The sequence below is a fragment of the Rhinatrema bivittatum genome, chromosome 9 (assembly GCF_901001135.1).
Source record: "Rhinatrema bivittatum chromosome 9, aRhiBiv1.1, whole genome shotgun sequence".
Taxonomy (NCBI): Eukaryota; Metazoa; Chordata; class Amphibia; order Gymnophiona; family Rhinatrematidae; genus Rhinatrema; species Rhinatrema bivittatum.
Window position 1 is genome coordinate 125,469,399 of NC_042623.1, and position 15,846 is coordinate 125,485,244.

The 15,846-nt window shown below is 42.1% G+C and overlaps 2 protein-coding genes across 9 annotated transcripts in view; both read right to left on the reverse strand.

Moving 5' to 3' along the window:
• Positions 1 to 2,375, reverse strand: part of SSBP1 (single stranded DNA binding protein 1) — a 51,650-nt gene extending 49,275 nt beyond the window's left edge. Inside the window, exon 1 of one of the 8 annotated variants that reach the window (XM_029616800.1) lies at positions 2,231 to 2,375. The gene's annotated coding sequence lies outside the window, so the exon portion shown is untranslated. Of the gene's footprint in view, positions 1 to 1,979; positions 2,129 to 2,230 lie in introns of those variants that run through there. The other 7 variants (XM_029616805.1, XM_029616803.1, XM_029616808.1 and 4 more) reach the window with 7 other exon arrangements.
• The window catches only part of LOC115099566 (wee1-like protein kinase 2), a 135,755-nt gene that overhangs the window by 7,810 nt on the left and 112,099 nt on the right, over positions 1 to 15,846 (reverse strand). Inside the window, 4 exon segments of the mRNA XM_029617300.1 lie at positions 419 to 547; positions 11,505 to 11,557; positions 12,442 to 12,593; positions 12,596 to 12,665. Coding sequence (XP_029473160.1) covers positions 419 to 547; positions 11,505 to 11,557; positions 12,442 to 12,593; positions 12,596 to 12,665 — 404 coding nt within the window.

Consider the following 15,846-nt stretch of genomic DNA (forward strand, 5'->3'; position numbering starts at 1 on the left):
ATGTCCAAAAAATGTAGGCATCCATAAGGATAGGCGCCATACAACTTAAGCGCATGACAAACCCACAACTTGTGCGTACAGATAAGCGTGTGGCCACTACAGGCACCACTTAACTTGAACGCACAAACAGAAACCCGACTAAGCGTCTAAAAACTAGATGCACAACCTGGATGCACACACTGAACAGACAATCCTGAAGAGGACAACCTAACACATAGACAAAGCACATGAAAAACTGGTGAGGCCTACTACACGGCATGCAGCAAAAAAGCCTCAGAGCATGCCTAGCCTATGGAAGCTACTTAATCCGCCAGGCTGCCCACATGCCTTAACCTCCCATGCAGTGGGACAAACGTTGGAATGGCACACCAAGCCCTACACAAAAATCCCTCCTCTGTCATTTTTTTTTTAAACTTACCTGAGCTCAGCCCTTCCTGGCTTAGTACAGAGATGATCTCCGGCTGAGGGAGAGAGCATGTGCCGTCAACGCTGCGCTTAGCTAAGTCCACGCCGGCTGAGAAACCAGCTACCAGAATAAGGGACTCATCTGAGGAACCACAGAAATCACCTCAGAAATTCTCAACTGGGGGAGGGTCCGTTTGGTATTACTGCAGGAGAGTGGGGCAAATTCGTTTCCCTTTTATTTCTCCTTTTCAAAGCGATGCAATCCCCAGTGGGGAGATGCACGTCCACCATCTGCTGGAGACGGAGAATACTGGCAGGCTGATGTCATTGCAGGGGTGTATATACTGTGATATCAGTTTGCTCCATCTCCATCTGCTGGTAAAGGTGCATAATCCACTAGTTCTGGATTCATCTGACCAGACACTAAGAAAATGTTAATGATATGCAAATAAGGAACATCAGTTGTGAATATGTGCCACAAACACCAAAAGGTTTCAGGGGTGTTCCAGTGCTAAGCAGGAGTTTGCCAAATAACTTATTGGAATTAGCTGAATAAGTTATTTGGCTAAATATGACCATGAGGAGATCTAAATCTGGGAAGAAGTTCCCAGAAAACTTTAAGCTTAACTGGCTATATTCAAAAGAAAATAGCTGAAGTGGCAATCTCCTGTTTAAAAAAATAAAAAAATCCTCATGGGCCTTGCAACCCCAATGTACCAAAAGTGGGGATTTCCACCCCCAAGCCCATCCAAACATAACCTACAAGGCTAAAGAGGTATGGTGCCAATTGTCACCCCCCTCAGCCCCTTCTTCCTTGCAGTTAAAAAAAACATTAACGTCTGACCCCTCACTGCCCCTCCCCCCAATCAACCCTTACTCTCTCATCCACCAGTCAGAGGAACACTGAAAGCCACTAGGAACAGTATTTAGGAGGGTGCCAGGTGGGTGGGTGAGGAGAATGAGGCGAGATCAGGAGGGTTTTTTTTTTAATAACCACAGAAGAGGGAGGTGACAATCAGCCCCTTACACCTTTTCCTTTTTAGGATATGTTTGTAGGCTTTGGGGGCACCTTGGCCAGCAAGCCCCATTTTTTTACATTAGGATGGGGTCTAGGGAATCAGGCCATCAGTCCCACGAGGCTGCACACACACACACACATTATATATATATAATATACACACATTTTTTTAAACAGATCTCCAGTTAACCTGTACATAGATAATGTTAAATTTTCGAAGATAAGGTAGTTATTGTTAACGTTATCTAAAGTTAGCCAGATAACTTAATCTGGGGACATTCTGTGAAACGTTTATATCCCTGATTAACCTATTCAGCTAATTTTAGGAAGATATATTACTGATTTGTTTTTCTTTTAGATATTGTCCTCACTGTACTGAAACACATTAATAGACAACGGTAATGCACTTTCGTTTATCAACCCCTAAGAATTAGTATTTGTCTCCAGAACAATACAATAACATCCTCACCCTCATAATTATTTACTACACATGGCAGTCTCTTGCTCACTCTCTTTTTCAAACACATCCTAACATAAAAGAGTTTCTTTCACTCACACACATCAATCCCCCAATACACGAGACACACACTCTCAGCCTCTTCCTTTCTTTTACCCGACTACATCCAGTGCACGGGTGCAGCCTGACGTACGAGAGAATCATTCATCTCGTCGCACGCTGCAACCTCATTTCCTGCTAAAAGTTTCTCCCCGCCCAACATCCCATGTGTTGACATAGTTGAGCAAAACTGGAGAAGGGCGACTTTTAATTGGAATAAATGTTACTAAAAACACACTCCCTCAGCTTACCGGCCAGTACTGCTGGGTACGCTGGATTCCATGCAGAAACGTGCTACTTCTAAGGCTGTCGCCTACACTTCCGGTCATGTGGTTACTGCAGAATTGCATTTAAATGACGGTGAGCGGGTTTGGTGCGTGTAAGGCTTCTGCGCATGTGGCGATTAGCTTGGAAATCGCGCGGTGCTGGATAGTCAGCAGCTGCAGCTTCCCGGAAGCCGAGGTTTCGCTGTATTTGAAAGTTCCACTATTAATTTTTGTTGTTTATTAACAAGATCTTCAAGAGTCATACCACTACAGTATCCAATAGAAGACATAGTTTAAGGTTAAAAAATGTATGAAATCGTTATTGTGTATATGTGGATGTGAGGAGATTGGAACAGTGCAGAGTTGTAACCAGCCCAAATCATGACCCAGGTAGAAGTTTGGGGCTGATGTAATAAGGTACACAAAGTTTAGCACACCTTTGGGGCTGGCGCAATATTGTGCACTGAGCCTAGCTCACAGGTTAATGAACACTTGGACGCATGTTTTGGACTTGCAGCCATAACCCCCCACCCCCACTACAATAAAAGGATCAGTATATCCAAAGTTGCGTGTAGCTAATAGCACTTATAACATGTAACTAACATCTAGATGAGGCTATTAGCTATTACTTCATAATGCAAAAAAATCCCTGTGCGCCTGAGCCACACATTTTAACCCATCAAATTTTACGCCTGCCCCGAACAGACGTAAAGTCTTCCCGTGCATAAAAATAACATTTGTGTGGTTCCTCCTACTTAGTATCATTGCGATACTAAATAGGAAGAACCACAGAAAGCAGCACCATGCAAAAAAAAAAAAAAATTTGACATAAAAACAAAGATTTCAGGATGCATAATATACACCCACCATATACAGGCTTCACTTACTGCCAATTGGTCCATTCACTGTTACATGTCAGTGAAAGGACCAATCCCCTTTCAGAAGGCTTTCCTGAAAGAGGATTGGTCCTTTCATTAACCCTTGTCAGTGAAAAGGAACATCTGGGAACAGCCTTGCCAGAGGTGGGGCAGGAGCTCTGGCCAGGCTGTTGTGGACACATAGCCACTTCTCCTGAGCACGTGATACAGAGCACTAAGGTGCACAAATTATCCATTGCTCATCCCTTTTAGTGCAGCAGCTCATTTGCATAGTGCATCATGCACCCAGGAGAGGTGGATGTATGCATGTTCAAAAAAGTGCTTCCACTTTGGATGCACGTTTTTTTACTCACATGATATTTCATCAGCCCCTTTATGTGCTAAACTTGACTCTATTTAATACATTTTTTAGTGCTCAAAAAAGGTGTACTAAAACAGAAGTAAAAATGAGTACTAAAATTAGTTTAGCTCCATACAAATCCCATTTAAATGAATGGATTAATTATTACTAAAGCAGAGTGGGTCATTAGAACATAAGAAGTTACCATACTGTGTCAGACCTAGGCTTTATCAAGTCCAGCATCCTGTTTCCAACAGTGGCCAAGCCACGATACAAGTACCTGGCAAATACCCAAACATTAAATAAATCTCATGTTACTAATACCAGTAACAAAGAAAAAGGGGAATTGGATTCAAATGATAGCCAACGCTGGGCCCTGCCTTTTATGGTCCAGGATACTGAAATTCAGACATCAGGGGAAAAGCACAGGACTAATCCAATGTACAAGTCCAAAAGCAAAAACTGGGCAAGCAGCATTGTCTGAATTGTCAGGAAGGCTGCTCGCACCATAAAAATAGAGCTAGCAGTAATTTTTTTTATATGGGTTTGACAGTTGCTTGGTTTGGATTTAAAATATCTTTACTCCCTTAATATAAGGCTTGGGGGTAATCTGCACAGAACGGCAGTTACTACCATAAGAAAATGGCTGGGCAGACTGGATGAACCATTTGGTCTTTTTCTGCCGTAGTTACTATGTTACAATGTTAATAAGCAGTAGCTATTCCCCAAGTCAATTTGATTAACAACAATTTATAGATTACTCTTCCAGGAATTTGTCCAAACCTTTTTTAAACCCAGCCTGTACCACCTCTTCTGGCAATGAATTCCAGAGTTTAATTGTGCGCTGAGTGAAAAAAATTTTTCTCTGATGTGTTGTAAATGTGCTACTTGCTACTTTCATGGAGTGCCCCCTCATTTTGGTATTATCTGAAATAATAAATAAGTCACATTTACCTGTTCTAGTTCTCTCATGATTTTGTAGACTTCTGTATTATCCCCCTTAACTCTCTCTTCTGCAAGCTGACCAGCCCTAACGTCTTTCGTCTTTCCTCATAGGGAAGCTGTTCCATCCACTTTATAATTTTGATCACCCTTCTCTGTACCTTTTCCACTGCAACTATATCTTTTTTGAGATGTGGCGACCAGAACTGCACCCAATACTCAAGGTGCAGACTCATCAGCGATACAGAAGCATTATGACATTCTCCATTTTATTCACCATTCCTTCCCTAATAATTCCTAACATTCTGTTTGCTTTTATAATCGCTGCAGCACACTGAGCTGACGATTTCAAAGTATTATCCACTATGACACCTAGATCGTTTGCCTGGGTGGTAGCTCCTAATATGGGACCTAACCGTGTAACAGAGCAGGGGTTACTTTTCCCTATGTGCTTCACTTTGCACTTGTCCACATTAAATTTCATATGGCACTTGGATGCCCAGTCTTTTAGTCATGTAAGGTCCTCCTGCAATTTATCACAATCCACTTGTGATTTAACAAATCTGAATAATTTTGTGTCAGCTGCAACTGTGATCACCTCACTCATCGTTCCCCTTTCCAGATCATTTTTAAATATATTAAAAAAGCACTGTCCAAGTACAAATCCCTAAGAAATTCCACTCTTCACCTGTTGCGAACATGAGTGTGAGCCCTTTTTGCTGTGGCACAGTTGACACAACCTCATGGGCAGAACCCCCAAGGTCTGTGCCAACAGTGAGCAAATGCAGCTTTGTGCGGGCCAGGCTAAGGCAAAGTCCAGAGTGGTCCAGAAGTCAGGGCAGGCGTCTGGCAAGGAAAAATCAGAGTTTGTAATTAAAATCAGATCAGAAGACCAGGTTGAAGCTGAAGACAAGACTGAGGCTAGGGACATGGCTGAGGCTGAAGATGCGACAAAGATGAGGCTGGGACCAAAGCTGAAGATGAGGCAAGGTTAATGTGTTTTATATATATAGGCTTTATCTTTGATGTTTATTGGTCCACTTTTTGAATATATTTTCCCAAAAGTTGGACCTATCTAGGTCAAAGGTAACCTGACAGGATCACAAAATGTAGATTCAATGCTGCTTACACCCAGGGATAAGCAATGGCTTTCTCCAAGTCTACTTGGTATTAACTTGTCCAAACCAAGTTTCTTTTTATAGAGTTTATCCATATAATAATTGAAATTTTAAGAAGGCATTTGAATGTAGCTTCTAAGAAAATTAAAAAGTCAGGGGACAGGAGGCAATGTACTTTGTGGCTTACAAACTGGTTAAAAGACAAGAGATAGAATAGGATTAAATGGGCAGTTTTCGCAGTAGAGAGGTTAAGAGGAGCACCTTAGGGATCTGTATTTGGACTGGTGCTTTGTAATATATTTATAAATGATCTGGAAAGGGGAACAATGAGTGAAGCGATCAGATTTGCAGATGATACAAAATTATTCAGAGTAGTTAAAGGAAGGGCAGATCATGATAAATTGCAGGAGGACCTTGTGAGACTAGATGATTGGGCATCCAAATGACAGATGACATTTAATGTGGACAAGTGGAAGGTGAAGCATATAGGGAAAAAATAACACGTGGTGTAGATACACAATATTAGGTTTCATGTTAGGAGTTACCACCCAGGAAAAAGATTATGGGCATAATATTGGAGAATACATTGAAATAGTCAGCTCAGTGTGCTGTGGCGGTTAAAAAAAACCCAAAAAAACCACAAGGTTGGGAATTATTAGGAAGGGAATGGTGAATACAATGGAGAGAATGTCATAATGCCTCTATTGCTTTATGGTGATACTGCACCTTGAATACTATGTTGAATTCTGGTCAACGCATCTCAAAAAAAGATATTGATGCACGGGAGAAGATACAGAGAAGGGTAACCAAAATGATAAAGGGGATGAAATGGCTCCCCATGAGGAAAGGATAAAGAGATTAAGGCTGTTCAGCTTGGAGAAGACACATGGAAGTCTACAAAATCATAGAGCTTTAGAACAGATTCATGTAAATTTGTTTACTCTTTCAGATAATAGAACTAGGGAGCAAGCCATGAAGTTAGCAAGTAGCATATTTAAAGCAAATTGAAAAAAATTCTCTCTTAACATAATTAAGCTCTGGAATTCATTGTCACTGGATGTGATTAAGGCAGAGAGCTTAGCTAGGTTTAAAAAAAGGTTTGGACAAGTTCCTGGAGGAGAAGTCCATAAACTGCTATTAGTCAAGTTGACTTGGGAAATAGTCCCTTCTTATTACTGGGATTGGTAGCATGGGATCTATTTAATGTTTGGGTACTTGCCAGATACTTGTATCCTGGATTGGCCACTGTTGGAAAAAGGATGTTGGGCTTGATGGATCCTTGGTCTAACCCAATATAGCAACTTTATTTATTTATCGAGTTTTATATACTATCGTTCGGTTTCGCCATCACAACGGTTTTACAAAAAATATGATGGTTTACAAAATTAAGAAGGCTAGCAAGGTTTCCAAAAGAGGTTCAAATGATTGTTAACAGAGACATCTATTTACAAAATTGGCTTATGTTCTTATGAAAATTCACAACTTTGTTACTGAATAAACAGAGGTCCATATTCAAAAGCCATATAGACAGATAAAGTAATAATCTGTCTAAATGGCTTTCCCAGCTATATTTATCCCCTATCTGGCTGAATTCCAGCTGGGTAACTAATTACCTGGCTAGAATATAGCTGGATAAAAAGGGTGTTTCAGTGGCATTCTGGGAAGGGGTTGAGTTATCCGGCTAACGTAGCCGAATAAGCAGGTATATATCCAGCTAGGTTAGCCAGATAACTTTAGGCCTACTTCATAGCAGGCCTAAATTATCCGGCCTTGTGGGGCTGTATAACTTGTTCCAAGTCGCAGGCCTCCTACCCTGATGCGCCCCCATGTTCATACCCCCACCAGCTGGCCCAAATCTTTATTTATTTTTTATTTAAATCTTTTTCTATACCGTCGTTAAGGTGGGTACCGTCGCAACGGTTTACAGAAAGGCACATAAAGTAATGCTATTGTAATCTTACATTTTACATGGGTGCCATATGGTTCGGTAACAGTTTTTAAGCAAGATTAATTATTAAATGAGGTTGAAAAAACATGTCTAGTTCAATTCTATCAATTGTTTAAAGCAACATCATATTATACCATCAATATTTGCCGTAGCCTGTTAGTTTAATGAATAATGAGACCTCATATATATTATGGCAGGGTACTAGTGAATTAGTCCCTAAATGCCAATAGTTCAATAGTGCGGTGATATGCTCTGCGTGCACCGTCTCAAAATTATAATCATAGGTCTCACTTGATGATCACGGTACCGACAATGTCTTGTCAGTTACAAAGTGTCATAGGCAGTAGAAAGGATAAACACTTATCGTAGCATGGTTTGCAGTCAAGGACTTGGTGCTGGCGTATTGGCCCGACACGGCTCGTGTTTCTGGGGAACCTTCTTCAGGGGCCGCAGTGTGCCAGTGCTGCAATGTGATAAACAGAGTTAATGCATCCCGTGTTCAGGACAACTGAATTCAAGCTATTAACTGCCATAACTTACTATTTTCCAGACTGCCCGTTTCTTCTGCTACTTGGCTGCAGCGATATTTTGGCAGCAGGATCCGCCATTTTGGAGTACTAATTATATACCTACCGCTATGGGCGGGAACAAGTAATAAATGACGTCATACCAATTTAGCTAGAGCAAGAACTAAATGAGCCATGCCCATTCAACTGAGTCATTGAGACCAAAGGGTGTTGTGGACCTTAAAGTGAAAATCCACCACTGTTCCCGGATGTTAAGTACTTGTTTGATATCTCCTCCGCGTGGATTGGGTAAAATTTGTTCAAGAATCCACGCACAGGTCACATCCACGCACAGGTCACATCTATCATAAAAATTCAGAGACATCTTGTAATTCCACGTCCGTGGTATATCTTATAGAATGTCCCTGCCAATTAACATATGTTGGACGCACGAGTAGAAAAATCAAAACGCGGCTTTTTGAACACCGTAGCCGCTTAAACACAGAGAACCTGGAAGCACCAATGGTAAATCACTGCATTGCAACTGGCCACACTTTTGATCAATTACGATGGACCATTCTTGAACAAATTTTACCCAATCCACGCGGAGGAGATATCAAACAAGTACTTAACATCCGGGAACAGTGGTGGATTTTCACTTTAAGGTCCGCAACACCCTTTGGTCTCAATGACTCAGTTGAATGGGCATCGCTCATTTAGTTCTTGCTCTAGCTAAATTGGTATGACGTCATTTATTACTTGTTCCCGCCCATAGCGGTAGGTATATAATTAGTACTCCAAAATGGCGGATCCTGCTGCCAAAATATCGCTGCAGCCAAGTAGCAGAAGAAACGGGCAGTCTGGAAAATAGTAAGTTATGGCAGTTAATAGCTTGAATTCAGTTGTCCTGAACACGGGATGCATTAACTCTGTTTTATCACATTGCAGCACTGGCACACTGCGGCCCCTGAAGAAGGTTCCCCAGAAAACACGAGCCGTGTCGGGCCAATACGCCAGCACCAAGTCCTTGACTGCAAAACCATGCTACGATAAGTGTTTATCCTTTCTACTGCGTATGACACTTTGTAACTGACAAGACATTGTCGGTACCGTGATCATCAAGTGAGACCTATGATTATAATTTTGAGACGGTGCACGCAGAGCATATCACCGCACTATTGAACTATTGGCATTTAGGGACTAATTCACTAGTACCCTGCCATAATATAGATGAGGTCTCATTATTCATTAAACTAACAGGCTACGGCAAATATTGATGGTATAATATGATGTTGCTTTAAACAATTGATAAAAGATTGCATCATACTTTCAACAGTTGTATATTTATTAGTTCAGTTCTATAGCAGTTTGAGTACAGGACTCATTCTCTAATTGTAGCTTTATCCTTTACTGCAGAGTTCACTTAAAAACTACACACTTAGTGATTACTGTTGTGTGGTTGGGTGTTTCTTGTTCATACCATGCACTTCCCTGGTTTCATTCTCCCTTCTCTTTTTGAAAAGCTTGTTTAAAGAGCCAGGTTTTTCCTAAATGTTTTGTTTTCTCTTTGTAATCTTAACTCCAAGGGCATGGAGTTCCATAGTATGGGACCTGCTAATGACAACAATGCTCTCTCTCTTACCTGTGTTAGTCTCGCTGTTTTGACTGATGGAATCGTTAGAAGTGCTTTGTGGCTGATCTTAGGTTTCTGTTGGGGATGTGTACGCGAAGGGCAGTGTTAAGCCAGTCTGTGTTTTCATTGTGTATTAATTGTGTATGGTGCATAGTGTTTTGTACTGTATTCTTTGTTCAATGGGAAGCCAGTGTAGTTCGGCCAGTGTTTCAGTGATGTGATCATTTTTTCTTTTGCCAGTTAATACTCTTGCAGCTGTGTTTTGCAAGATTTGTAGTGGTCTTAGGGAGGTGTATGGTAAACCTAGTAGAAGGGTATTGCAGTAGTCAGTGCTTGCGAATATTAGCGCTTGCAGTACTGATCGAAAGTTGGCGGTTGTTAGAAGCGGTTAAGTTTTCTGAGGACCATGAGTTTGGCATATCCTTCCTTTTCTTTTAGGGATATATGTTGTTTTAAGCTTAGTTCTGTGTCAATTATTACTCCTAGATTCCGTACTTTCTCTGCTAGTCTTATTTGTTTGTTATTGAGTGTGATTGGGTGAGAGAGATCTCCATGTTTTTTTTCCTTTCTAAATGAAGGAATTCATTTTTCTCTATATTACAAGTTTCCATTTGCGAGATCAGAAGTTTAAAACTTTCGTCAGACAATTGATGACAGCCAGGCCTCCCCCAAAAATGTAACTGTCCCTCCTCTGTCCTTCCCCCACCCCTGGCTGATACCCAGCCAACCTATTACCTCCCCAAGTGGTCCCCTCTTCTTTGTGCTGGGATCACTCTTCTCAGAGATCCCAGCATACTTTATGATAGACGGGGCCATTACCCACATAATACTACCAGCATTAAGTAGGTAATGCTGGAAGCATACTGTTTAATTTAAAACAGTGTTTCCAGCGTTATTACTAGTAACATCGGAAGCATTACTTAGGTTGTGTTAGAAGTGGCCTGGATCGCTGAAAAGAGTGATCCAGACACAAAAAAGATTGAAGTCACTTTGGGAGGTAATGGGTGGGGGAGGAGGAAGCCTGGGCCGGCAGCAATCATCAGATGAAAGTTTTAAACTTTCTGATCTTTAAAGGTGGAGGGCAGCTTAGGGGGGGACAGCCAATGGGGGGTACATACATGTGGGGGTTGGGTGTGGTATCAGGCCAGGAGGCCCGCAAGTCAAAGCTTTTGTTTCCAAGTCACAATATTTACCTAGATATCTCTGAAGATATCTGGGTGAGTAGTGAGTTATACAGCAGTACGAGGCCAGATAACTTTAGGCCTAACTGGACATATTCAATCATTAGCTGGTTTAGGGATAAAAGTTATCCAGCTATATGTAGCTGGTTAACTTTAACCAAGTATATTCAGTGGGACGTTTATCCCGCTGAATATACTGGACAAGTTATCCAGGTAGCTGTAGCTGGATAACTTGTCCTCTAAACAGCCTACTGATTATTGTGCCTCAGATATTAAAGAGGGCATCCAAGAGGGTTGATCCCTGAGGTATCCTTGTGGGCATTTTCTGCCAAGAAGAAGCTTCAGAGTGTAAGACTTGTTGGAGTCTATCAAGAAGACAGAATCTAAACCAGTTCAAAACTATTCCTCCTCTTTCAGCCTCAGCAAGGCAAAAAGTTATTTATTTCAAGTTTGCAAATACCATATATTGAATCTTATCTATTCTGAGATCTCAGGTCACATGGTAAAAGGTAGAACGCCATTGTTGGTTTTCTCTTTTGAAGTGTAATAGAGTTAAGGGTATGCAGATCAGAATTCCAGAGGGATGTGAATGAGAAAAAGGCAGCAGGTAGATATAAGCGGTTTCTATAGCCATGTGGAATAAAAAAACTAGAGAGGAGGGGGGCAGGCTTGGGCCAGCAGTAGAGGATAAAGCTTAAAATGTTGAAGTTTACCTTTCCCTTTCAAAACCATAGTGCTGGAGGAAGAGGAGAATGTCAGCTGAGCCCTGGAATTAGAACAGAACAAGCACCAGGAATATGCCCTATATGGACTATATGAGATTAAAGGGAAACCACTGAAAACATGACGACAAATGTGTACTAAAATCTTTATTTAAAAGAAGATTTTTAAAACAAATAAAACCTGGGAGACAATAGTAATGGTGCTGTAGTTTGAAAAAGTCTTGATTCTATTCCAGATAATGCTCCAAAAGCTCACTTTCAAGCAAAAGACAAACCCCTGTATTAAATACAGGCCAGTTTAATCCATCTCATTACAAGCTGTTCATTCTTTATGCCTGGAGATTGTCATAGAAACACTTTAAAACTCCCATTCTATTTCCTATTGTAAAATTTTACCTGAAGGGAAAAATAGGTCTTTACAGGTTTTAAAAAATCCAAACTCAGCTGTGCCCAGTTAAGCTGAAAATAAAAACAAGGAATAAGCACATTCACTTTCTAACTTCCAGAGAGGCTTCTACTTTTTATTCAAGGAAGGAGACTGAAAGGAGAGCACTTAAAGCCTCTGTGCCATGCTAAAGCTCATCCTTTTGTTCATTTTAAGTGGGACTATGGACAGTTGTTTTAATAAGGAATCCCACAGAGTAAACTTCTAGTATTGGCAAAGGACTAGAAACAGACACTGAATTGTGAAGAGATGGGGCAATTTTCTTCTAGGTTAAAAATGAGTTCATGTTAACTGCAGTAGTTCTTGGTATGAAACTAATCAGAAAGTTTTTGTATGGATCCTTGGAGGAAGTTTGCAGCTGGGCATTTCATTTCTTCAGAATGCAGGCAGCAACAGCTCCGGTTACTGGACCTCCCCAGGCGCAGCTCCAGGTACACCCTATAAGGAATGCATTGGAAGCTCTGCTTCAGCAGCAGCGAGTACCGCAAGAGCAGATCTGGGAGGAAGAGGGGAATCTGCAAGCCTCGGTCCCCTCTCAGCATCCTCCACAGGTAAAAACTCAGGGACCGGGTGGTTTTGCCACCCACCAGACGCTTGGTGCACTTCTGTCTGGGGGCCACCTCAGACTGAATGGAAGGCAAGGCGAATATTTGGAAGTGGTCTCTTCTTTTCCAAACGTCTGAGCCAGCCGTGCTGCCTTCAGCTCTCTGGGAACAGAAGGGGAAAAATGAAACAAAAAGTAGTTAGAGTCTAGTAAGCACTTGAAGAACAGATTCACCACCAGAAATGCTTAATTGGTGGTATATGGAACTAGCACTCTGCACCAATGACAACAACCCATTATGTGACAAAAATAACACCTTTGGGACACTGACATCCTTACTTGAGAGGTTCCACTGAACATCCTCCAAATAAAACATTTGGTTTGAGACCAATTCAGATTCTACATGCCACAGGGAATAGAAAGGAGACAAAATGATTGCCTAGGGAAGGGCCTAAAGCAGAGTTGCATACCTGTAACAGGTGTTCTGAGGACACCAGGATGTCAATCCTCACAAGTGTGTGACCTCATTCAATGGAGCCTGACCCAGAATTTTTATGTCTAGAACTTTGTCTATTCCCTAGTTGGTATATGCAGACTGACATGATACTGTGTATCCACATGGGAGCCCCTCAGTCTACTTTTTTAGGTTACTATGAGAAGCCAACTCCAAGGCAAGGTAGGCAGGTTTTGTGAGGACTGACATCCTGCTGTCCTCAGAGAACATCTGTTACATGTAAACAATTCTGCTTTCTCAGAGGACAAGCAGTATGGTAGATCTCACAAATGGGGAATCCCTAGCTACCGACTGCCTGAATGAAAGAAGGGCAACAAGACAGTGCCAACGAGCACAACAATAACATTTGTGTTGGTAACAGGCTGTTTTTGTTTTTTGTGTGTTTATTGTCAGGGGGCAGACTCCTTAGGATGGAACAGTACCTGCTAGTGAGGGGGTGATCTTGACTCTGGCTAGATTGGATTTGCTCTGTCACCAGGACAGGAGTCCTTGAGTGGCTTCATAATGTAGATGCTGTTTCTAAGATACTGAATGGCCAGTAGCCACCATGATGATCTGAGCGTCATTGGATTGTCTTTATATGGAGAAGTGCCAAAGGAGTATCCTGAACTGCTGTTATGAAGCCTAACAACCTCAAAGTCCTGTCCCATGCTGACACCTGCCAACTCCCTTGGATCCTTTCCACTAGGGATATCAACATGATAGCCCTCTGGTGTGGAAAGAAAGCTTTTGCCTGAATTGTGTAACAGTTCTCTTATAAACTTCAATTGAGATGACAAGATCAAGTGGGATTTTGGGTAATAGATAAACCCTAGTAACTCCAACATAAATTCTACGGCACTTGCCTGAAAGGTGCTCTTGACCAGCCAATTATCCAGGTAGGAACCCACATGCACCTCCAGTTTGTGTGTATGTGCTATCATCATGACAAGCCATTTGATTAAAAAAAATGAGGTTGACATTAGGCCAAAAGACAGCATGAGGTATTGAAGATGGTTCCCTACCACAAATCAGATATTTTCCAAGATTGGGAAATTCCTCTATGTGAGTGTAAGAATCTTTGAGATCAAGAGAGCATAGCCAGTCCCTTTTTTTGTAAAAAAGGGGGATTAAGGTGCCCAAAGAAACCATCTTGAATGTTTCCTTTAAGATACTTGTTCAAGGTCCTTTGATCTAGGATGGAATGGAGTCCCCCTGTTTTCTTTGGAATCAGGAAGCAGGGAAGGAACCTCTCTCTCTTGGTTGAACAGGTTCAATCGTATTGATCTGTAAGAGGCAGGAGAGCTCCCTTCTGTTGCACATCCTGATGTGGAGATCCCAAGCAGGGTCTGGAGGCAGATTTGTTGGAAATGCCAGGAGACAATCTGTACCCTCTTCAAATTATGCTGAGGACCCACAAGTCTGAAGTTAACTGGGCCAAAGATTTACATAAGACCTAGCTTATCTCTGGTTGGAAGGTCCTCCAGCACAGGTACTGGAATCCAAGCTATGCTTTCGGAACCCATCCCTGGAGGGCTTTCTGGCTGTGGCTTAGGGATTCTTTGCTGCTTTGGATAAGGGGAGGAGCCTGTTTCATATAGGACAGAGGGGGTGGGAGATAACTCCTCAGTTAGAACAAGGGTTTTGTGGCCCCCGACCAGGATACCTCCTGCAGAAGAGCAGTAGGTCTGGACTGGCTGTGGAGAGTTGCTGAAGCATGCACAGTATTCTCTGATCTTTGCGACTGCTTCTTTGACCTTATCCCCAAAGAGATTCTATCCATTGCATGGCACACCCATACTTCTTGGCCCACAGGTTGAAGGGCTGAGGCCCCACAGCTAGGCGAGTCTGGAGATGCCAAATCCCTACGGCATAGACTCCTAATGCCATCTTGAAAATAAAGGTTGACATGACCATGTGTTCCAGACTCCATTCCCTTATCAGCCAGTGACTGGAGATCATCATACTGGTTTTGAGGGAAGCTGTCTGGCCACCTCCAACATCTGCTTCAGCAGGTCCGTATTGTACTGGCCCATGACGTACTGGTAAGAAGTAATACAGGCAATAAGCATTACTCCTTGGAAACCTTCCTCTGAAGAATATCCAAGGTTCTGGAATATTTCCCCCAGGGGCACCAATAAATGGGTTTCTAGTTTTCTTGGCCCTCTTAAGAGCAAATATGACTATCCTAGATTGGTGTGGTTAACTGCCCTTTTCAAATCTTGGAGCCTTTCAGAATGAGATAAATTGCATCCACCTTTCCTAATTTTGGGAACCACAGAGAAAGGTTTCTCCTACATACTCATCTGTACCTCCTAAAAGGATCTTATATACTGTTACTGCCAATGATCTCCATAGTATGGTGCACAAACTGGAGTATGTCCAGAATTTTGTTCCTGGGTTTATCCTCCTTCAGTAAAGGAAAGGAAATGGTCTCAGCCCATTGTATGCACAAAGCTAGCTAAGTAGAGGTTCCCAGGAGGGGACTTCCTACTTTAAGGAAGAAGAATGGGGTTTAGAGAGCAAACATGTGATTCCTCTGCTTCAGAGACATCTCCCAAATCTGTAGCCATACTTCCAGGAATATTCTGAATCAGACCTCAAATTACACTGAGGAGAAGACCCAAATGCTGCCCTTCTTGCAGACAAAGCCTCAGTGAGGGAAACAGTTGTCTGTTGGGGCCTGGAACCAGAGGAATCCTACCACATTCCAACCCCCACCTTGACAGGCTAATAATCATCAGTGCAGCAGGAACTGACATCGGTAACTGTGTCAGTACTAGGCTGTGGAATAACTGCAGAGACTTCAGAAGTTGGACCTTGGCAGAGGCACAGATGATTTGCAAGGCCT